This window comes from Prinia subflava, chromosome 6 (genome assembly GCF_021018805.1).
Source record: "Prinia subflava isolate CZ2003 ecotype Zambia chromosome 6, Cam_Psub_1.2, whole genome shotgun sequence".
Classification (NCBI taxonomy): domain Eukaryota; kingdom Metazoa; phylum Chordata; class Aves; order Passeriformes; family Cisticolidae; genus Prinia; species Prinia subflava.
Genome location: NC_086252.1, coordinates 28,750,431 through 28,774,928, shown reverse-complemented (window position 1 = coordinate 28,774,928; position 24,498 = coordinate 28,750,431). Strand labels below are relative to the sequence as shown.

The following is a 24,498-nucleotide window of genomic DNA, read 5'->3' as shown; positions in this document are numbered from 1 at the left end:
TTCACTTGTGGTACAAATGCACTTTTACTAGGGTCAGGTCAAGTGGGCTGAAGGGTTAAAATGTTACAAATGCTGCACAGTATTGCTCATGAGATGTGTTTCAATCCAGGTCCTCCATTTCTGCCATGTTGTTCCTTCTGGAGGCTGCCACAGCAGATTTGAAACAGGCCAAACGTGCGTCTTGTGCTCAGTAGAAGCATCTGGCTGGTGTTCTTAAGATAAGGAGCCACTGGATTTCAAGGGGACAGCCTGTTTGCCAAGACTTAGGTGGTAATTGAAATAAAAAGCAGGGGCTGAATTGTCAGCAGGGGAAAGGAAAGGAGAAATGTCCCTGTTGTAGTGGAGGAGGCCTCCCCCTAAGTTGTTTCACAGTCTCCCTCTTGCACCAAGGGCCACGGGGTGTTTTCCTGGAATGCCACGCAGCTTTTGCCTTGCTTCATCTGAATCACCATCGAGGATCCTTGCATGAAAACTAGTGCTGATTTGTACCTTTTAAAGTATGTTAAATGTGGAGATAAAGAAAAACTTGTTTGCCACAGAGGTTTGTTGAGGATGGATGGCAGAGCCAGGAATCTCCTTCCCTACTGTTTTATTGCTAGAGAAGCACAGCACTTCCCCCAGGCTGTGGCACCATGCATGCAAGGGATGCTTTTCTGGGATTGTGATAGAGTTCCAGGAAAACCTAGACGCACAAATATTTCTCTTAGCTGATGTTACACCAAGATTTGGTTAGGACAATATATTCTCTGCTTCTTAATCTTATCAGTTAGTAATGAAAGAAAATGAAATCCCAGCAGAAAAATTAATAAAACACTGATAGGGAAGTAGAACTTATCCATTTTATGTAAAAATTTTTCCTCTTGAGAAGCCTCATTTAAAAAAGAATCTGTATTGGTAATATTTTATTCTTTAATAAGAGCAGGATTTAAAGATTTTAATGATAAAAAACCCAAATCATAAATACTCTATTCTGCATAACAGTACAAATATTGGTGGGCAAGAATGCACAGAAGATTTGCAGTTACAACAATCAGTAAATTAATTAAAATTATATAGAATAAGGTGTGAAGCATTACAATTAAGAATCCAGCATCCAAGATTTTGATATGCTATGAAACAATTAAGAGAATTTTTAAAATTGATTTTTGCTGTGAATTAGGGGTATAGTATATTATGTCTCCACATGCAACCATGTATTTTAAAAGTAAATTAGATAATAATTCTCTTCATTCTAAAGAAAGAATTAGCTTATGTGGGGCAAAATACTTTTTTGGCTTTCCTGTGGGAGAAGAGCATCACGTTTGAGAGATCAGGGTACTATTGGGACTGGAAAGGTGGGATGGTCACTGAAATATACAGAATGGATGGCGTCAGATTAATGTTTTTATCGACTGCAGTTCATGAACAGAGAGATTCACAAGTAGCATAAGGGCTATTTTAGTGTTTTTCAGCCAAAATACCATGTGCCACTCTCAGCGAGTGACTTTATGCCAAATACACTCTTTCTAGCTGAAAGAGTGAAGTGGGCAGCTTTTATTCCTTGTAGGCTTACCCAACAGAAGGAACATAAAAAAGTTTCAGAAGTGTTTCTGCAGAGATATTTTTTGTTCTCCCCATCACCTGAAGAGATTTACTGCATATGTAGAACATTGCTCTAAAGAATACTCTAGAGAATTCTGCTACTTTGCAGTGTTTAACTATGACTTAGGGAGGCATTGAAACTCCTGACACTGGCTTCAGCAGCGCTGCTCCTGTGTTAGAGAAGCCTTTGGAAGGCAGTGGCTGTAACTGGTTTTCTCTTCTGCTCAAGGTCCAAGCAGTGGCTGCTGTACAGCAGTGGCAAACAGGGAGGGAAGGCACCACACAGCACCAACAGAAAATTTGTTCTCAGCCTCTCAGGGGGATTGATGTAATCTTTGGATGTTGCACTTATCTCTCAATACTCAGACAAAGTACTTGGCACGTTTGAAATTGAAACCTCCTGATTTCTTCACCAGTACTTACACTGTTCTTTACTGGCCAAGCACTGGGAGAGGACCATGTGACTTTAACTGTTTAATAAATCTTTCCAGCATCATCTACAAGTTTTCACTATCTCAGTACTCTGCTGGCTGTAGCTCTGGGAAATGAAAGATGTTGTTGTATATACAACACAAATACATGAGTAATTTGATCTTGGAGCCAGCTGATGTTGTCTTTCATTTTAATTTTCATTATGCCTTTGGCTCTGTAGCTCCTCCAATTTTTTTATTAGACAGTACTGTATAAAGAGGCAATAGAGGGTTAATTGCTGTTCAGGGAAAGTGTTTAAAAAACAGCACCAGCTATATCTTATAACAACAACACTTTTTCATAATATTTGTCCTTTTTGTCTTTAGAATTTATCCATACTTCTAATTCATGATTGCACATATTGGTGCAGCAGCATTGTCGTGGATAGTTAGAGCATTTTTAATCATCATATTTTTGTTCTTACATTGTTTGCAGTAAGTATTCAAGATTTCATAATAATTTTTAAAGGTTAAAAATGTAACTCTCAGAAGTAAAGATAATCTCAGTGTCTGCCCCTGCAATTACTAATTGGACCACTTTGCCAGTTCCATATACAACCACTTTGAAATGTAGCCTAGAAAGTCAAGTGTTATGGCTGAGTATCATGAGAGCTGGAAAGCTGAGGCAGAGCAGTGTCATGCTCTGGGAAGAAGGGTTACATAGTTTGGTGTTTGTTGCAGGTTGTTTTGCATGACTTTTTAATCTCCATATATGTGCTTTATTTCTCCTTGTGACAGTTTTATTGCCACACAGTAAAAGCTTCAAAAGTAATTGTTTTCAAAACATGACCTTAGAAAAATATCAAAACAGTATTTTGATTTAAATGAAAAATAAATAGAAAAACTGGTTCATGGTGTTGTAAAACAGAATACTGGTTAGTGGTGTTAGAAACTAAAGGGAATAGCCTAATGCTGTGAACTTAGAACAGAAGTAACCCTGAGCCTTTGCAACAGAAGTGGACCAAAGCAGAGTAACTTGGCAAAAACCAGAAGCTGTGACTTTTATAATAAGCAATGATATTGCAAGGAATATGGCCCACCTTCCCATGCCAATAGCCAACCTTGTTTGCTCTGGCAGAGGTAGGGAACTAACTAAATTTATCTTGATGCTATTTCTCTTAAGCATGTTGTTGTCTCTTAATTACATATTGAATAGCATCTGGTGTTTGAAGAATTATCGAACAGAAACACAGCAGGGGGACGTGTGGCAATATTGATGCAAGCTGATACTTTTTCTGCTGTGGTGGTCTGGAGGCTCTCTCCTGGCCGCTGAGACATCCTGCTTCTTCCTCAGCCTGGCCTGAGGTGCCCAAAACATCAATTTTATAACACTGGTGTCAGGACAAATTTAGCTCTCCATTTTGATTTTGTAATACCAGGTTTTCATAACTCCTGGAACATGTGGAACTAAACTGTTTCCATCTCTTGTCTTTTTTCCCCTTCAGTCACCAGGGGAAAAAATTATTGAAAACAGTTTCCTGCGGGAGATTCAACAAAAGCGTTGCAGTGCTCTGTTTGTGCGATGAAATCAAAGGAGCTGGAAACTGTTTTGTTGTCTGAGATTGAGTGATCTATTATTTCAATGGCACTCAGGAGTCACAGAGGTTTTTTGAAAACTCCTCATAGTACGTAGCTCTTCCTTAGGAACTGAATCACCTTTGAAGAGCTCTGCCTTGGTAACACCAGGAGAACAGCATTTCTCTGCCTCACACAGGTCATGGAAGAGTAAATATGTTAGTTTATGAAATAGTCATATGTGCCAATACTGCAGGCAGGTTTATTAGCTTATCTAGGAGTTATATGTTACTTAAATGGTCTTTATAAACTATTGTTTTCCAAAATCAGAAAGGTAGGAATCTTCTTGCTTTAAATCTCCAGTTAGGCAGGGGAAGGAAGGCAACTACAAAACAGACAATTTTATCTTTCCATTGCCTTGAACAGCTCTTCAAGCACAGATTGTCTGAAATAGCTGCCATAATATGTTTTTACTTTTCAGGCCATGGAGCTTAGGGAATCAGATTTTTAGTATCTACATCATCTCTTTCCTCTTGGGACTGAAGCTGGTTACCATAGCAAAATGGCAAGGAAGCTGATAAGCAAGTAGTACCATTTGGCAAACAGGATATAAATTTATTTTGTTAAGACAGAGGACTGTGAAAAAACTATTGCTCCTAGATATTTTTTTTCCTTTATTGTGTTTTGAAATGGCTGTGTAGCAAATTGTGAACAGATATTGAACAGAATTCTCTTTGTTAGCTCACTAACAAGTGTGGCTGCAAATAAAAGAAGCGTCAGTTTTAAATCTCTGCAGATCTTTAATATTTTCACAGAAAAGTTACACAGTAACACAGATATTACACAGTCATTTCACTCCTTATGATTCAGGGTGTTGCAAAGATGCCATACTGTGAATTAAATGAGCTCCTGCTAAACAGAATAAATACAGATACCTGCCTCTCTGCTACTTAAAAATTACATTTCAATATAGTTTTTGTTCTTACTTGATGAAGCATGGTCATCTGAGTCTGTCTTGTAAATCAGTCTGTGAAGTCCCTTGGGTTTGTGTAAAATGACGTTAGTGAGTGCTGAAAAGTTGAACTGCTTGGTGTTCTAAAAACCTTATTACTAATGTCAGTTCTGATGGTGCTTTTTGTACTCCCTGTCTCGTGTCTGAAATGAAGCACACACCCTGAACAGCACAGCCTGGCTCTTTAAGCATCATCACAGCAACTGTATCTCTCTGCGGGGACCCTACTGGGGGAACTTTTTGTTGGCACAACACCAATTTGTCCAGAAAGACCTAAAAAAAGCTTGTTTTCAGGACTGAGGGGTTCCTCTTTCTGCTGGGTCAATTCTTGATATGTTGCCTGGCATCTAAACCACCTGTTGTCTCTTGTTCTTGGTGAGAGGCTTGAGTCATTGTTTTGGGGATGTTTTCGGGGATTTGTGCTAGTGACTGTAAGCGAAATGAAATCTCAGAGCCTTAACATTAAAGCAGAAAACTACTTATTCCCTTAAAACCTTCTTTGTTCTCAGTTTTATTCATTCAAAATATATCGTACATGCTTGTACCATTTTATTTGCCCTTACAAATTTTCTAATTACTGCACAACTCTAATAGCAAGGAGATCGAACTTGTAGAAGTTCTGCTCATTGGTTGAGAGTCTCAATCAGTGCACCCATGGAGTGGGAATCAGAGTAAATCCCAGGAAACCCCTATTGTGACACTCTTATAATGTTGTGAGGTTTGTTTTGTTTTGTTTTTTCAATATGATAAGCACTGGATGGAGTTTTATGCCGGGGGGATTTTTCATCTTTAAAATTCATCATTATCACCAAAAGAATACCATTGTATGCCCATTGGGTGCAGCAGTGGCTCAGGTTAACTGGGCAGGATCTGGGTGGGGGTTGTCTGGTGTTTGATCAACCTGGGAGAGAGAGGTGGAGATCCTTGGATCCGGCAGGATCCAGCAGGGCTTAGAAAGAGCTGACTGAGACTATGATTGTGAAGGGGATCTGTGGGTTTAGGGTTGGGACTTATTTTATGTCCACCTGTGTGACCTGCACCTGCAGCAGCCCCACCTCTGTGCGAACTGCGGGCTCTGCATGGAGGGACCCATCTGTAGGGGCTGACAATAATTTCATCCTAGAAAACCAGTGGTCTGAAAATCCATCTAGATGGTGACAGTCACCTGGGGGTGTCCATGACCTGCAGGTCCTTGTACTGCAGTGGGGCACAGAAATGTGGGAACTCACTGTGGGGACATGGCCCAAATGCAGCGCTTGGGTGCAGCACCTCGGGAAGCTGGAGTGTTGCCATCCACAGAGAGGAGTCCCTCCTCTGGCTGTGGTGGATGGTGTTGCTTATCTTGAGCTGAAAGAGGAGGTTTTTCTGCCTAAGTCCTGTTTCGAGTCAGAGTTGTCAATAAAAGAATTGTCGCTGTCCTTAGCATACGAACGCAGTCAAAGAGTTCTGCAACCCCACCAGTCAGATTTTTCTGGAGAGGTTGTGCTCTTGGGGTGTGAGTCCATGTTTGAGATGGGGACAGCTCCTCTCTCCTGCACAGTGTCCAGGTTGGTTTGGGGAGTTCTGAGCATCCCTGTGAGCTCAGGGCTTGAGGGCTGTCCTGCAGCTCTCCTGCCCTTCAGAGTGGCTCCATATTTTCAGGGAATGGGCTGGAAACCGCTTTTTTTATTCTGCGAGTAAAAAATTAATAAAGGCAAAGGATATATTTGAGCACATTAGGGAATAGAGCAAAGATCTGTGTTATTAAGAATCTTGGAAGTCTGACAGTCTTTCCCCCTGGAAGAGGTGCGAGGTGTTTCAACTAAGTCTGTCCTCAAAGGGTGATCCAGTACAGCTTGTGCAAGTCTCAAGAAGTCCTCCTGGAAGGGACCTCTGTTAAGGGAAACGTTTACATTACGCCATCAGAATGGGCTTTGAGCATTTTGCTTGAAACAAATACCAGCAATGGGCATGAATATTTTTTTCCTTTTTATTAAAAAATAGTTGGGAAATAAAAGGTTGCAACACAAGTTTTCAGCAAAAGTTATGTGACTGTTTCTGTACAAAACATAACACACATGGGAGCAGAAGAGTGACATATCTTCCTTCATGCTTGTCCAGCTGAAATATGCTTCAGACTTAGCAACTCGTTTCTGTACTCATGCAGAAATGTAAAAAACTTGTTTTTATCTAGAAACGTAAGATTTTGAGTTGCAACTAGATTATAAAAACTGCTCTGAAACCTTGTGAATGAATAACAACACTTTACCTTCAGTATTTTAAGCAGTATTTGAAAATATTGGTTAATGTACCTTTGAAATGTTTTTGAGCCAGACATATAGGTACACAAACAGGAAAATATTAGTGTTCCTCCGCCAGATCTCTCTGCGTGAGTTATAAGTGGCTTCCAGTGATGGAGCAATGATGCATTTTTAGATTGATTTGTGTCTCAGTAGTTCCCAGATAATAGATAACCAAAAGCAAGATTGCAGAACTACCAGTGGAATTGTACCTTTTCTTTCTGAAGTAGTACAGAGTGGAAAGAACATATATTTGAGGTCATATATGGAAGTTTTGTATTTTAAAGACTAGATACACTAGAATTAAGAGCCTGATGTTTAAATATGTGTTGGATTAAGGAGTCATGGAAGGGGCTGGATTCTGGCTGGTGCTTTGTTACCAATGGCAGTTTTCCAAAGTGTAACCAAGTGTTTTTCTCTCTTTTTTTTCCTTCTTTTTTTGTTTTTGTTGCAGCTGGTCTCCAACGTTCTCATCTTCTCCTGTACAAACATTGTAGGCGTGTGTACCCACTACCCAGCAGAGGTGTCCCAAAGACAGGCTTTCCAGGAAACCAGGGAATGCATACAAGCCAGGCTGCACTCTCAAAGGGAAAACCAGCAGCAGGTAAGAGCAACAGTTGGAAATAAAAAATAAAAACACTGAAACAGAATTAGCATGCAAATTGTTCCTGTAGGATGGGATTTGCAAGCTTCTTCCTTCATGAGTAATCCAGGCAAGAATAGGTTGTTGTTAGAGGATAGGATTTTTAAAGGTTTGAAAGAAAGCTCATGGTGTAGTTCTCGTCTAATACTCTGATAGACTTTTCCAGAGACAAGCAACATATCCAGTGGCATGTGCTCTGTGGATTAAAATCCACAGTACACAGTCTGCATAGTTTTTTTCATCCATCATTGCTGCCAAGTGTTAAATGCAGATGCAACACACAGGCTTTGGAGTGACCTTCATTGTAAGGTCAAAGCCTGGCATGATTGTCAGCCAAGCCACTGCCAAAAGGCAGCTGTAAGGCAGGCAAGAATAGGGCCACACAACATAACATTCCTTGCTGCCTCCAAAGAAAGTTCTCTTCCCTCCTTTCCCAAAGGCTCCTAGCTGCTTACACACCTGTCAATATCTTATTGGCTTCAGATGAATTGTATTTGTTCAAAAAGAAAGATTCATCATCAACTTCATTGGTTTTTTGCTATAAAAAGCCCTCTTGCTGCCAACATACAGCTTAGTTGTCAGGGTACTGAATGTATCTGCTGCCCTAATTCATTTGTGGGTTCTCCTGCAATGAGTCTCTTCTGTCCTCAGAATTAGACACAGAAGGTGTTTTGGGGCAGCCTAGCTATTCCCTTGCTAACACACATCTCTGCCCTGCAGTACATCTCACAGTGGTCTCTTCAGTCCAATTTCAAATGAATCATGAAATGGGACTTCCACTCGTCCCTTGGGAGATATCTCAGAGCTTGGTTGTGGGCTTGGGAAGAGGTCAGGGGAATGAATCAGCTGGGGAGTCTTTGCATCTCTGTGGCAACTCAGTTTCATTTTCCTTCATGTCTCAGCCCATCTGCAGGTATGGATTTGTGTTTTGGCAGTGTTTCATGAGGTACCTCTGGCTGGCATAGCTGCTGCTCAGTCCTCACTGTGAATTAACATGTACATGTGCTTATTTGGTACTTTATGTATGAAAACAAGATTCACACTCAAGACTCCTTTTTTCCTTTGCAATGAATATTGTCTCAGAAAGATGAAATGAGCAGCCACTCCTCCTTCCACACCTTGAAGAGGAGGAAAGGCTTGAGCCAAGAGGATATGCCATGTTACATATTGATTACAGCTCTGTCCTCCCTGCTGAGAGCCTGCCTTAGCAGCAGGGCTCAGATGCCTGTGCTCTGCTGGATTTGGGCACTTCTGTTTCAGAAGCAGCTCCCAAGAACAGTCCTGACAAATGCCCTCTCTTGCTGCTTTTTTCTTCTCCCCCTCTCCAGGAAGTGCTATACCATACATAAGAAAGCCAGGACATCAGAAAAACGTGGGTCAAAAGCCAGTCACTGCCAAGTGCTCTTCAGGCCCTCCAACAGTAACTGCAGGTCCTGGCAGCTGGAGACTCCTAATGAGATTATTTGCTGCCACAGCCTGCACTGTCATTGATCTCAGGTTCAGTTCAGATGCCTCTCTATGCATAATGCATTGAGATGAGCATGAGGTGACAGCAGACACAAATAAGGACAGCTCAGCCCACATCTGGGAGAGCCAGTCTCCAAACAGGGGTGGAGGAAATCACAACTGCACGGGCCAACACTGTTATTTATAGTTGCTTGTCTTTTTCTGGAGATCGATGGTGCTCTTGTGTGCTCTGTTAAAGGCAGGCAGATTTTCTCAGGCAAATTGTATTTTCCTTTATTGAGCATCTACCAGCACCCAAAATTAACCTGAAAGTAAATAGAAAATCCAGAATGTCCAATGCAGAAAAGAGATGACTTGTGATTTCATTACTTGAGATGACCTAGGGCAGAGGCATTAGAGGAATCACTGTTGTTTGCCCAGAGCGAAATATTCTTGCATGAAAAATCAGGTGTTCTCTCATTTGAGTGACAGATGGGTTTTTGGGACTGCATTGTCTTAATTCTAGCATTGCATGCCTTTTGTCTCTGTAAAGTTGTTATCTCCTTTTTTTTAATCTCAGCATCACTTTTGGTAAAAAGTAACTGTTACTAAACCTGAGGAGAAAAGGATAATCTTAGGATACTAAATATTCATAGTGATTTGAGGTCATCTTGGGAGAGGACTTCATAAATAGTTGAAATTCCTTTGCAGAGTCATTGTGGGAATGTGTGTGCCCATGTACACGTGTGTCCACGTGTGTACGTGTGTCAATAGAGTAGATCTGTGTTGTACTCCTTCATCTATGTGCCTGTTTCAGAGACTGGTGCTCCTCGGGATGCAGTTGTTTAATGTATAATTCAGTGGAACTATACTTGCATGTTATTTTGAAGTGAGAATAATATATGGATTTGCTCTTGCTCTTTTTCTCAGGTCAGACCACTGCCTTGTTATACTTGTAAAACAGCAGTCCTAGTCACTTCACCGGTACATAATAACTGATTTTACAGTGAGAGCTGCAGCACTTTCTAGTTATTGTATCAAAATGAAAATTGTCTCTAGTGGAGACCCTAATTTCTCTCCTCCATTTGAAATAAAAATAGGGATTTTGTTGTTTTGAAGGCCTTTTCATGTGGCTTATGCCTTACAGATGCACTTATTATAGCCTTCTGTTAGCTTCAGAGGTTATTTTCAGTAATTGTGATGACTCCAAGCAAACAGAATAAAGAATGCTCAGATCTGTAACAGAGCTCAACTTCCTAATTAGTAGCTGCATGAGGGGATGTTGTGCCGCATGCATTTGTTTCACCTGATGATCCTATCTTATTCCCTGATTATTAGTTCAGAGCAGCGTTAGTGCAGCTCCTGGAGATCTGAAGTGTCTTGAAAATATTGGAGATTTAATCTGGCAAGTGCCTCTGGTGTCAGGAAGAGTAGGGGTGGGGGCTCTCAAGTAAAAGCTCCTCGGAAATGTAGGTGACAATCTCCTGGAGTGCTCACAACAGACACGCTGCCTCCCTGTTTTGGAAGCAAGTAAACCCTCCATGCTCATGCACCCACAGGGAATGTTCCAAACCTGTGGGTGCCCCTGAACCTCCCATAAAGCTCCAAGTTATTTAGAGGATGTGTAAAATCACACATAAAATAGCAGCTTTCACACATTTGAGGATGCCTATTAGAATATGCAAATGACAGCAGTGTATACACCATTTACTCAGGAAAGCAAACAAATGTGTTGTGCTTTTCCACTCAAGGAGTGCACCAATAGCTGACAGAAGCCTAAGGACACGTGCATGATTCATGAGCTGCTTTTTAAAAAAAGAAATGGATATGGAACTGTTAGCACCTGCGGTATGCTAGTGACTGTGACAGGACTTTAAAAAACAATCTTTTCATGACTGCTGCAGTTTTAAGCAGAGATAGAAATCCCTCCAACACATCTTCTGTGTTATTACTATCTCTTCAAAGACTGAAGGCAGACTCAGTCTCTTTAAGGCACACTGAAGGGGGAAAAAGAAATACTGGGCAGTGCTACAGACTATAAAATGTCTCAGTGCATGCTGAGCACATTTCCAGTGAATTCATCTTCCCTTGGTTCCCTCAGGGTTCTTCTCTCTCCTTAGAGGAAGAAATAAATGGTGAACTTTCAGTTAAAATTAGGAATTAAAAGCCAGAAATGTGCCCATAACTGCAGTATGGGCAAGTGGTTTGGTGACGTGAGTACTTGGGACAGGATTGCTGACCCCTCTGAGTCAGGCTTGTGTTTGAACCCTGCTGCTCCCTGGGTTGTTGAGAATTAATGAGCTGTTAGATAAGGCTGGGGACCTTCCTTTGCACCACCTTCTGTCTGTGTCATCAAGAAGAAAGGCCCTTTTCCTCCTCCTGCTCACTACAGGGAAAGAAAAATAAAGACAAGAGTGGCACAAGCTTTTGGGATTCTTCAGCTATGCCAGAGCACTGCCTGCAGGTTGGATGGGACCAGAGCAGAGCTGATCCCAAAGGAGATGCTCCCACCCTCATGAGCCATAGCAAAGCCTTTTGAACTTCACAGGGTGTGACTGGGAATAGAATGAAGCTCTGGGCAGAATTCTCAGGTGTGATTCCTGATATACACAAATGCATCCCCTGGGGCACGAATTACCTGCAGATTTAAATTCTGTGATTTCTGTGTGAAATCAGCACCAAATTTAGAATCATAACAAGCACTTGTTTTTGTGCGAGTTTTTAGGAAAATCACCAGAAAATCGTCATTTTGTCAATTTTTGCATACTCTGTAGGAACAGCTTGCAAAATAATGTTACAAAAGTCACATAAAAGCTATGATCAGTAAATAAAATTGCCAAGTGAGGGGCAAGGAGAGCCACAAACTGTTGATGATATGTGGTTATTAAAAATACTCTTGTAGGTGAGTGGGTGGGTTTACAGATCTTAGTGCAATTGGGCATTAATAGCAGTTTAAAGTGTAGCAGTATAATACTTTTCATGCTGGTTTTGTCAGGGCGTTTCTACGACATTTTAGCTGCTAAGAGCAGGTTTGTGCCTGCTGGGGGAATGTGCTTAGATAATTAGATAAGCAAGGGAGGAATTTTAAATAGTGCCCAAGGGTGTTGGGATATCATTCCTCTGGTGTTAGGTGAAGGAAGACTTGGTGGTGGTGTGCAGAGACTGTGTGGGAGGTCAGACAATATCAGAGTCCTTCCAAGAACGGTGAGTAGACACTCGTTGAGTTGCTTCACTTGCAAGTATTGGCAACCATGAATTGTAACCCCAGTGCATCTGGAATGAAAAGTAATACTTTTTCTTCTAAAACCATTGAATTCTTATTGTGGAGTTGGGAACAGAATTGCATATGGCTGGTTTGGGGATCAGCTAGTGGGTTTATGGAGCCCATTCTGCCTGGTTGTGCTCATCTCTCACCGAACGGATGAGTCACTTCTCCCCAGTAAGGAACAAAGTGTGTTTGTTAACTGGGCAGCAGGTGTTTTAATTGGTTCATCTGTCTGACTCCACAGGAGCGTCTCCTGCTCTCTGTACTTCCTCGACATGTTGCCATGGAGATGAAAGCTGACATTAATGCCAAACAGGAAGACATGATGTTTCATAAGATCTACATCCAGAAGCATGACAATGTCAGGTAAGAACAGCAGCCTGTCTCCCAGCCATGGGGGATGAGGGACCCTCCCAATGCTTGGCCCTGAACACCCAGGGATGAAGATGTGAGAGACACATAATCCAAAATCAGTGTAAAGACTCTCAAGTGTCTCTAGCTGACTTTTGAAAGTTTGTTTATAGGATGGTAGGAGGATTGCCTCATTCAAACACCATCTTCCTTTGAGAAGTGACTTGAACTGATCTCTTTCCTTAACTTTTCCCTTTTTGTTTCCTTTTTTCTTTTCCTGGAGTAAGTGTTGATGGTTTTGAGAAGGTGTTATATTTGGGGTCAGTTATTTCTGAACAATTACAAGTGCCCCTCTGATAAGAGGTGACAGAATGCAAGTTAAAAATTGGGAACACTTCCCACAGGGTGAATTGCAGAGCCTGGCTAAGGTCTGGATTTGCTGGAGTGGTTTCTGGCAGTTTGGAATTACAAGCAAGGAGTCCATTAGTGACAGCCTTGACACCTGCTCAGTCACTCAGCAATGTGTTGCTCTTTGGTCTGCCTGGATGAGGAGAAGAGTTTGATATCCAATCTCTGGCAAGTCATGCAAAATCAAACTCAGCCTGTGTTGCTGAAGTAGTCCAGCCCCAGGATCTTCTGGACATCTCCTGGTTCCCACTGTCTAGTTTTCTAGGGAAGAGGCAATAAAAGAATACTTCAGGTGGCTTGATAGCTTTATAGGCTGCAGTTGCAAAGTTTAACCTAATCTTAATGTATTTCACCTCTGCTGTTGTACCTGATCTCTTTGGAGATCACTTATGTCTCAGGTAAGCCAGGTCCTAGAACTGTGTAACAGCTCTGTCAGTCTGGAAATACTTCTTTTGGGACACAGGGACTGGGGACAGAGAACTTCCCTTCTTCATCTCCCCTTACAACAAGAGGTTTTTTTCCTGTGACCTCCCTGTGTAGCCTTTCTCTCTTGTGCAGCTTTAGTATGTTGGTGAATTGTATTTTCTGATACTTTATGCTTAACAAATAAAAGTGAGTTTCTAACATACTGCACCCTCCAATAGTTGACGTGAAAAAATCCACATGAAATTCTGGTGCATTTGAAGACATTACCTTGGGATTGAGGGTAGCTGGGAGAGGCAGTGTACAAGCAGAAAATTGGGAAGTTGCTCAGTGTTGAATGTAGAGTCTTATATAAAACACACTGAAATCAGGGCGAGTTTGTGTGCTGGTTTGGATGCAATTCATCCCTTCAGTTTTTTTGGTTGTGACTCAGTAAAGAGATAAAGATCCACTAGCAATACAGTGGAGACGGAAACAGTATCAGAAATCAGACAATAATGGTTCAGTGATGAAAAACAAAGGATATATGCACGGTGAAGAAGGGGAGGGGAAGAGGCCATACACAGTGCCCTCAGCAGACATCGTGCTACAGTAAATTAAGTTTTGTGTCTTCACATTCATTTTTCCATAATGACACTGAGCTTGTTCAAGTAGGTGTGTAAATTTCTTGTGATAGATGCTGATTGTGACTTACTTTTTTCCATTACTTAAAGGTCAACTTGACATTCAAACTAAGTGCAATTCATTAGCTATGCCATAACACTATGGTATTTTAGTCTTCCACATCAATTTCCATATGTCATTATTTTGCAGGTTTGAAAGTTGCTCAGCAGTCAAATTTTAGCATCTGTTTAGAATGATACTGATTTGAATCTTTAATTAATATGACTACATATATGAAAACTAAACAAACAATAACGAACCAAGTTTGCCAATGAAAAATTTTAAAGGGGGAAGGGGAATCTGATGTAACAATTGTGACTGGAAAAAAATAGACCAAAGATAATGGCTGGTTTGGAGACATGATATCTCAGAAGATGCAGCAAAACATGGCACATGGCCAAGACTATAGAAGGAGAAAAGAGCTATGATTTTCAGCTATGGCTGTGAAGGAACATGAAAGGTGAAAAATAAATACATAAATGGGTATGTGACCAGCTAACAGAACACTTGCAAACATTTAATTTTCACATCTTGTGTATTTATTGACTAATATAAGCATTTATGTAATAGTTTCGCGTCTGCAGCTTTAAAGTCATTTCAACTTTGTTCCTCATGGCAATGAGTGTTTAGGAATCAGGCCCTTGCAGGTGCTGACTATCTCCAGTGCAAAGGGACTCTAAGGTCTCAAAAGATCTTAAGAGGAAACAAATGATATCTTCCTCAAAGTGTGGGCTTTGTTGTCTGTGCCTGTGAGGTCCTAAATCAAAGCCCACTGAAATCATGGAAAAGGCTGGAAAAGCAAGATAAGAAATAGGAATAAAATAGTGTGTGTGCTGAGAGCAAATAGAAAATAACTCAGGAACATCTCATCTTCATGTACTTTAGGGAAATGAATAACTAAGTGCGAATATTAAAGAAAGGAAACATGATTTGGAACAAATGACTCATTTCACACCAGGAGTTCAGCACGGAGCCTTTGCTCTTGCCTGGGTGCACTGAAACCACCTCTAGTGGGAATGACTGTGGATGATTTTGAAGCATTTACGTGCACACACAAACACCGTGGAGGGGGGAGGTAGCATCTCAGCGATGCTGATTAATGAACTGGCTGAATAAAAGCAAGCATGCTCTTTACTTTGTGCAGGGAAACGCTCATGGGGAAGCTTGGGAGATGCGAGCGCTCCAAGCAATTCTGTTTTGTGTTCGTCACTATTCAAAAATGTCATAAGAGCTAAGTTTTTATGAGCTAAAGGTTATTGTGTCAAGGCAATTGAGAAGTATGTGAAGTCAGTGCAAGGGTGCTGTGCCCAGCCATTGAATCTGGCTTCCTGTTGATGATTTATCAGCAGGAGCATTTCCTCTGCAGTTCAGAGGAGTGGGAAGGTCTGTGTGTTTGCACAGAGGTGGGTTTTCCTTCTCCATCAGCTGTATTCAGGGATTCTTTTTTCCCCCATTCTCCCAGGTTGTTTATAAAGGTAGATTTTTAAATGAAAGTATAATGGATGGGAATTTTGGTTAGCTATTGATTTTAAAGTTTGATTGTCATCTTAATGCCTGGAACCTGACATCTTGATTTTTACTGGATCTTCAGGGTGAGGTTGCTCTCCAAACCCACTGTCAACATGGAAATAATGAGGCTCTGGAGGTTTCCACCCAGCTGGGTTTAACTTGGGTCCTTTGAACTCAGGAGGCACAGGAGCAAAGCCTTGTGCACTTAGCCTGGCTTGACATTTTGTGTGGGAGATGTGGCTTACTAAATTCTCTTCCAGACAAGATTAAATATTTTAATTTTCAGGGATGATTGGGTCTGGGCTTTTGGGACCACCTCTAATTTTAATTAAAAACCAAACCCAAACCACTCTACCAGCAGAAAACGTTAATCTAAAATTATGTGAAGTTAATGTGTGTAGCCTTTCTTTTCTAGATGAAAAATGAAATGTCCTTAACTTTACAGTTCTGCTGTTATATGCTTAGTTTTAAATGCTGTGTTACATGGTTCTGGGTTTTTTGTTTGTTTGTTTTTAGAAATAGAGGTTGCACACTTTTTTTTTTTTTTTTCTCTGTTTGTTTAAGAAAAAAGAAGTCAATTTAGACCTGTGTAGAAGAGATCTTCCTCAAGTACCAGCAGTAAGTCTGTAAAATATAGCCATGCTTCTTTAATAAGGAGCAGGTCTGCTATGATATTGCTTACTGTGGTACACTTCTCTTAGAGGGTGGGCTATCTCTCCATAAGGAAAAGATGATTTTTAAATGCAAAATACTGTGGTCTTTTTGACCTGAATGGGTAAAAGACAATCTTTTTTGAGCAAATCTTTTTATCTGGGCTTCCTGCAAATGAGTTCATAATCTCCTGATTATTGTTATGGAAAGTAAAGTTCAGAGACGAATTTATCCACAATGAAAATATAATTTCCTGTAATTTTTGGCAGAAAAATTTGTTTCAGGATTAAGTTCTTCTGAAAATTTTAGTGTGGTGACAAGACAAAGATGCAAATGTTTGAGGTTAATACACTCTTTTTCAATGCACATGAACAGAAACTTTAAACAGAGAATGAAAGTTTCCTGTCCTGATTTATTGAATGAGAATTAACTTTGACAAATCCAGAACCTCAGAGCATGATTTGACCTTTCCCACATATGTGTGTGTTAAATATAAAGTCTATTGTCAAAAGCAATCAGGAAAGGAGTTCCCAAGACTATGCAAGTAATTTTGGGTAAACAACAAGGTGAATTATGTAACTAAATTTGTTCATGTTATCATGAATGAGATTATGTCTGATAGACAAGCCCTGAATTATGCATAGATAATATTGTTTATCTATCATGCTTCCCAGACAGAATTTTAAGTGTTTTACATTACTATTGCTATTTATAGTGTCTCACTGCAGTGATAATGGCTTTAATGTTATCTAGGTTTGGCCAAATATAGTAATCTCTGTGCTATAAAAGGAGGCTTGAAGTCCTCTGTGAAGGGATAAAGGTTGGCTTTGTCATTGAAATTCCTTTGATGAACTGTTTCTAGAAGCTTATTTTAGGGCTGGCATCCAAGTGCAGTAAAAGTGACAGTTTCCTCTCTTCACCCCTTCACATAATTCTTATGAATCATGTACTCAACATTAACAACATTAACCTGTTCACAGAGTTTCTTAAACTTCTTGACAACTTGAACTAAACCATTTGCAGAAATGAAACAAGACCATTTGCTTTCAGCTTTTAAAAAAAAAACATTTGCAACTCATCTTCTGATTTAATGACATGCTAACACCAAAAAGTTCTCCCGTTAAAAATGACCAAATAGTTGCACTTTGGCCGAGTGTCAGGGTATTCAGACCAGCTGTGTCAACCTAACCTCTTCACCTTTTAGGTGTTGTGATGCCTAATTAGTTGCTTATGAAGTTTTTTAAATTCCCAGGTTGCAAGGTTCTATGGAATCGTGAATTATGACATTTGAGGAAAAATTCAACTAAGCAAACATCTTTTTCTTCCCTCCTCCCACTGCCCTCACACACAGGACATCCGTTCCTAATGTTTCTTGGTGGTGAAGGACTTATGCTCCTTAATAAATAGAATTACATTATGGCAGGTATAAATTTCTGACAGTTCTTCCGTGGATATTTTCAAGTATTACACAATCCCTCATCTCAGCCAAAGTTTGTGTAGCTTTAATTTCTCTGGAAGGCCTCATTGCCAGGAAAGGGCAGGAGCAGTAACTTTTTTAATATTTACTGTATAATCAATCTTCCTCCTTGTCTTCCTTCCTTTCTGTGGGGGGCCAGAAGGAAAATGGATGATTTCTGTTTAAAAACAAGGAGGAGCAGCATTAAGCAGGAGAAAGCCCAAGAGCCACTTTTATCCATGTCTTGCATCCTTGCTGCTGCTCTCTGTGCCAGTCCGATTTCCTCCAAAGTGTGTTCATGGGTTGGTTGATTGTTTCTCAGAATCAAGATTTGGCAAGACTTCTCCCTCCTTTTCCTTTCTGAGGCATGTGCCCACGAGCAGTAGAAAGATATTTTTGCCCGTAGGTGAAGGGTAACCGTGGGTTTCAAGTGAGTTCAGAGTATTTAATTGCTGTAAGTTCTGGTTGAATCTGTAGGACGAGAAAAGTGAGTAGGAGGAAAATGAGCCTGCCCACATCTTTCCCTAAATGACAGCGGTGAATTTTACCTAAGCAGGAACTCTCTCTGTCAGGAGTCAGCTCCTGAGAGTTTCACCTATGCCTGGCAGGTGTGAATCTTTGCATTTTATAATGGCAGATTTTTATTTTTTCTTTCAAATTAGCAATAAGTTTAAGGAAGTGCAGAAGAAAGTTTCACCCTTGGATGAAGGTGAAATACTCTGCTCTCACCACCACTAATCACTTCTCTCTTCCTAATTTGTTGTTTTTGAGAGGAAAAAGTCACTTGTCTTTTGGAGATTGTCATTCAGGCTAACATTCATGTGTAAAGAAATTCACTTGCTTTGGAGCCTTGATACACCTGAAGTTGACCTCAAAGCTCTGCAATAAGTCTGGGTGTTAACATTACAGGGGATGTTTCAACCCAGGATCACTCCCTCTCGATAATAAATGTGTTGATGGTTCAGTCATGAAAACTTTGAAGCCGAAAAATACAGCAGTTTTATATATTTTAGCAAATGTACCTCTTTGTGCATGTGCACAGCAACATTTAAGAACAAATACATGCTAACTCGTTTAAGTATTCATTTCCTCTGTGATCTCCCTCTTTGAACTGGGAATATACTGTGATCTTGGTCCCTGCAGGGAGCCCCTGGTGTCTCCAGGGGCGTGAGCGAGCCCGTACCCTCTGAAGAACAAACCAGATAAATAACTGGCTGCAAGGCACCCCGCTGGATGCGCTCCCCAACACGTGTGTTGGGATAAAGAGAGCATCCCACGAGTGCAGCGTGCCAGGTGACTGCGGATCGGCAGCCACCAGCAAGCCAGCAGCAATTAGGAAGGGCCTGTGATGTATAATTCACACCCTGCTATTCTGAGTTTACACAAGGGCCTGTGAAGTTCACAGGGTGATGGATTCAAGAGTGTTAGATGTTTTAATGATGAAATACTGTGGAGAGTAATTTGGAGAGAATGCTGAAGGTGCTTGTAGAAGTTTACAAAGCAGAATTTTAACTCATCAAGGTTGTTTGGATTCTCTTTTTTCTACAATAGTACTAAGAATAAATTAATTTTTTAAAATGTAAGTATGACTGCTGATTGGTCTGATAAAAACAGATGTATCCAATTTATACTAAAAAACCCCATCAAATTATATTTATTCAACTAATTCACTCCCAGTCCTCTCTACTCTGGAGTAACCTTGACAAGAAAAATTGAATATTCTCTGAACAAAACTTTTCTTTTGTGAAGACTTATTTTTACAGTGTTGCTTTTCTCCTGTAAAATCTTTGTGAGACTTCAGTTGATGAACTGCTTTGTCATGTAGTTAACATGCAAAGTGGTTTTAAGAACATTGAGTTTATATAACACTTGAAGAGGTTTTTATTAAAATCATCATCCCACCTTTTGCTTCCTCCCTAGATGATAATGACTGAAAAGCAAAAATTAGTTAAACTTTTTATTCTGTAATGCAGGGAACTTTGCAAAACTATTTGAAGCTCCCTTACAGAAGCTGTAAAACAGGCACAGTTTTGGATGGGGATGGATTAACTTCTCTTGTTTTATACTATATTTATATCCCTCAACAATTGCTGCTAATTTGTGCATCTGTTCCTACTGGTGTGTATATAATTTTGACACTGGATAAATAATGAAGAGACAAAAGCTGAAACCAATTAGTGGAGAAGAGCTCTCAAGTGGTCTGGCATCCTGTGACTCAAGTTAGTACCATTGCTAACTTGAGTCTATGTCCTTCAGTAAATGAAAGTCACAGTGTAGTTTCTAAGCTTTCTTTTTTTATTAACTTTGGTTTATACTAAGTGGTGAAAAAACTGGGGAGAGGTTGGTACTGACCATGCAGTCTGCATTCCGTTACTGGAATTTTTGTAAGAAACCAAGCTAAGAACAGGTTGCTTCAGAAACAGAATTAACAGAAGGGAGGAGCACCAGTGGACTGCACAAAGAGCAGAGGAGGCAAGAGATTTCATTAATTTCATCACACAAACCTCATTGGCATGGCAGTGCCCTTGTGAAATGATAGAAGTGCTCTTTTGAGAAAACTCAGAATTTTTTTTGTGTTTCTGTTACAAAACCCCACAAAGGATGCACACAGTTTTAAATGGTGGGAATAAGGATTTGTAAAACTGTAGGTTCTGGAGACTTGGAAGTTTGCAGGTAGCTTTCAGAGATTGGGAAGCATCTGTGTCACACTATTTAAAAAACAAATTATATTTAAAAATATAGCAATATAGGTGTTATCTTCATTGTTGCCATGACTAGCAGAGCTCTTTGTGGTTGCTGTGTGTGATTTTGGTAAATATCTGAGGCTCTCAAAGGCACTGAGAAAATCTAAGGACGTTCTTGACTAATAACCATGTCTGTTTTGTCTGTTTTCTGAATCAACTTCCTAAAATGATGTCTTAAATATATAGGAGGATCATCAACATTTCAAATCAACTTCCTGATCTACAGTTCTACAGAACCAACCCCCAAGATGAAAAACACAGTGTGACTGTGTATAAAACTTTCATCTGTGTGACCATCACCAAAATATTCTCTCCTAGGCTCCTGTTGCAGAGGTCTCCCCAGTAAGTGGAAGAAGGCTGGGTGACCAGGGCTCTGTTGTAAGATCAGCTGTAAATTCCTGTTTGTCCCAGCAGTAGCTGTGCAAAGCATCTGGAAGCACAACTTGCCCTCTCACATAAGAGGAAGGTGCATGTAGGAGGCAGTGGGAAATTTTCCCAGCAGAGTTACAGTAGTGACAGTTTGATCCACCACGCCAGCTCATTGTTTGGGGCTTTTTGATGGTGGTGGTTTGGGTAAGTTTTTAATTTAAATGTGATTCTTTGCAGAGTGTGATGATACACTGGCTCCATTCCTGCTCGCTGTGGGGAAGGCTGCTAATAGAGGGTTACTAGGACAACCCTCCTTCTTCTCACAACTACTTAATTTCTGTTATCTCCAAGGCCTGGCAGACCCATACATCAGTGCTGAATGAAGCAGCAATTCAGAGAGGTGCTTTGTAACTCCCTGGACCATGAAGGAACTGAGAGAACCTGTGTCACAGAGCTGATGGGATATTAGTGGGGAGGAGAGGTAGGCAAAAAATACGGGGAAGAGAAAAAAAACCTTGGAAAGAAAAAAGCAAATTTACCAATTGGTAGCATGTCTGGAGGAAAAGAGAAGGGACAGAGGGAACCAGATGCAAGCAGGTGTAGCTAGTGGACAGTTATGTGCCATAGCAGTGTTGGTGGAGAGCCTCTCTTCCCAGGAACATGCACACCACTGCTTTGTGCCTTGGCTGTTTCCAAAGAATGAGCTAATAAGAATCAATTTGTTGAACAAAACAAACAAAACTTTGGCTTCTGCTGAGGGGAACTTGAGCAATTGCAGTTACAGATCAGGCTTCAGCAAATGCCAAGAGCTGATCCATAAAAGTATAATTATTCTGTTTCATTTGGAACCTTTTGTTCTGGATTGCATTCAAAACTACTGTAAGCCCCTTTGTGAGATTCATTTCCTTTCCAAGCAAGAGAAAAAGAGGCCTTTTCATTTAATAGTTCTGCTTTGTTTCAATTAAAAATGAGAAAAAACTCACATCCTTGCCTTTCTTCCCTAAGATTCTTCCCTTCTGTGGAATAGTGGCCATCAGATCACAGTTTAGGATAACACGTCTGATGTAGAGACAAAGTTGTGTTACAGAGTGTAAATAGTGTAAATTGTAAGTGATATTCTTACTGTCCAGTACTCTTTATAATTTTCAGCTGCAAACTGAGTAGAATTTTGTTGTTGAAATTGGAAGCGATTACAAATTTCTTGCAAAGCCCAGGGACATTGAAATTGCAGGTGTGGCTTACCTGCTGAGCTGCTTTTCCTTGCAAGTATGCAACAGGAGAAGAAGTAAACTGAAAATGGTGTCTTGTCTGAAAAGTGAAAACCTGAGATGGGCAGTGAGCTCTTTAATTTGACTTGGTAGTGAGGCTGATGAGAGTTCAGAAATGCTGGGCTCCCATTGCAGGATGTCCTGAGGGCTCTGAGGAGCAGCAGGGAGTGTGCCCGAGCACACAACTCTCTGTGCTGGGGTCTCATGGGCGCTGCTGTATCTGCGGGGCAGCCAGCGGGGCAGGTCAGCCGGGCTGCCCAGCCAAAGGGGCATCGTCCTGTTCCTCACTAAAATGGAAACCAGAGAGTTCATTCATTCAGTTGACATTCCGTGTGGCAGAAAGTACAACACAGAGGTAGCCAAGAGCTGAAGAGGCACAAGAGATGAGGCACACTGTGCTCATCAGAGCGTAGGGGCTCGACCCACATCAGGGTATGTTATCTGAATTCGGTTTTCCCATGTACCAGAGGGCGCTTGAGGCCACATCTCCTAGGAGAGGCCATAAATGAAGAAGGCATCCTCATTCTCTTTTGTTAATTTTGTTTCATTTTTTTATAAAAGAGTCAAACCCCGGAGCAGCGGCTTGAATCCCACTGTCCCATGTCACAGCGTGCACCATAATCAGCAGGGCAGAGCGGAGCGCTCGCTGTCTGTGCCTCTAATTATTCTGAGTATTTTATATGTAATGAGCAGCTGCAGCATGAGGTCCTGAGGGCACCCCTGTTCCCAATCCAAAATAGCCAGTTGTCCAGTTCAGGCTGGATTCAGGCAGAGGGAAAATTAGATCCATGTTTTCTCACATCTTGGGTGATGGGTCTTGGGAGATGGTTTTCTTGCTTTCAGTTTTACTCCATTTACATATAAATAGCAGGCATTTGCAAAATACCTTGGAATCAAGGATACAGAGTTCTGTATATGTTTCTGTACCTTAAAGGTATGCCAGTTTTTTTGTGTCAGGCCAGTAGTGTTTTAGCTGGCAGGAATCTTGGCTCCCAGGTAAGATTTGGCTACAGTCATGAAGATGGCAGCATGGATATGGGAGGGATTCTCTTAAATGCTGGACACATACTATATCTTACTGTAGGTGCTGACTTAGTCTGAGCCCTGTCTGTATTTCTTACTTCAAACAAATAAATAACAACTAAGGAAATAAATTAAACAAGTCAAGTATTCCTGTAAGGTGCTATCACGAGCCTCAAACTGAAGTGAAAAATTACTTGCCAGGGCTTCTAGCCCCGGTGGTCTTTGATTAACCACAGTGTGTCCTAAGTAGCCAGGAGGTGCAGAAGCCAAGGGGATCCTGGGGATGATTTGCTTTTGGCTTTGGCTGCTGTTAACTTCTTTTCTGGTTCTGTTTACAAGGATTCTGGTGAGTGGATGTTGTTAGCAGGATTTTTTTTCAGTTGCATAAGGACTGAGAAAACAGTATCTGTCTGACTCTTCCACAGTGAATGGCTTTCAAGTTAAGCCATGGCTGCAGTTATTGTGCTCTAGCTGTGACACTATAAATAAAGTTATTAACAGCAATATGTAAATGGGTTTCTATTTTTGTTCCCTGTATTGTTTGCAAAATCTAGGGCAGTTATTCAGTAAGAATCATCTGCTGTTTAGCACTGAGCCTACCAGCATTTGATGTTGTGTGGGCTGCTGCACTTCCCACCCCCCCCCACCCTCCCCTGCTTGCTTTCTTTCTTTGCAGTGGCTGTTGGAATCCAGCACTTTTGGAAGTTTGTTTATTGTGGTACATAAGAAATAGAGTAGCTGTGCTAAGCATTTTCAGGCTTCCGGAGAGTGGCCTGGTGCGTAAGAATAGGGAATTATCTCCTGATATCTGAACTACAGGAGCTTTTAACCCAGCCATAAAACACCAAATATCACAGCTGCCGTTTCCCTTAGTGAGCACCTTGCAGATTCCAGACTGCTCAAAGACCTTTATGGTTTGTGTTCCGTTTGCACGCTCCGATTGCTTCTCTCCACTGCTCCAGATCTGCCTGACAGCCCCAGGCCCTGTCCACGCTGGGAACTTGTACCACATCAATTCTTGCAGTTACAGCACAGAGCCCCAGGGAGAACACGGATGCCTTGTTTGACAAACACTTTACTACAGTCATGGCTACTCCTGTCTGGAAGGGCAAATCTTTCTAATCCGAGGCATCTGTTAGAAACCTGAATGTATCAGTGCTAGGGACAGGATCAGCGTGGATGTTAACATGGGTACTCTGAAAGACATTGCACTTGAGGCAGTTTGTTCAAACTCCTTCCTTCTCTGCAAGTGAATCCAGCTCTGGATTCCCCAGCTCTCCAACAGGGAAAGGCCCAACCTGTCTGTCCTGTGACTTGTTAGCCACAATTTTATTGCCAGCTGTGTTGCACTTCACATGGGCATGTGTCCTCCCTGGCACTTAAATTCCATTTCATGCAGCTTTGTGAAAACTAAAATTGCTG

General features: G+C 41.1%; 1 protein-coding gene across 1 annotated transcript in view; it reads left to right on the top strand.

Annotated features, from left to right (window-relative positions):
* The window catches only part of ADCY5 (adenylate cyclase 5), a 202,719-nt gene that overhangs the window by 112,780 nt on the left and 65,441 nt on the right, over window positions 1-24,498 (top strand). The window contains exons 2-3 of the mRNA XM_063400863.1: window positions 7,312-7,461; window positions 12,456-12,577. Of these exons, the coding sequence (XP_063256933.1) occupies window positions 7,312-7,461; window positions 12,456-12,577 (272 nt within the window). The remainder of the gene's footprint in view (window positions 1-7,311; window positions 7,462-12,455; window positions 12,578-24,498) is intronic.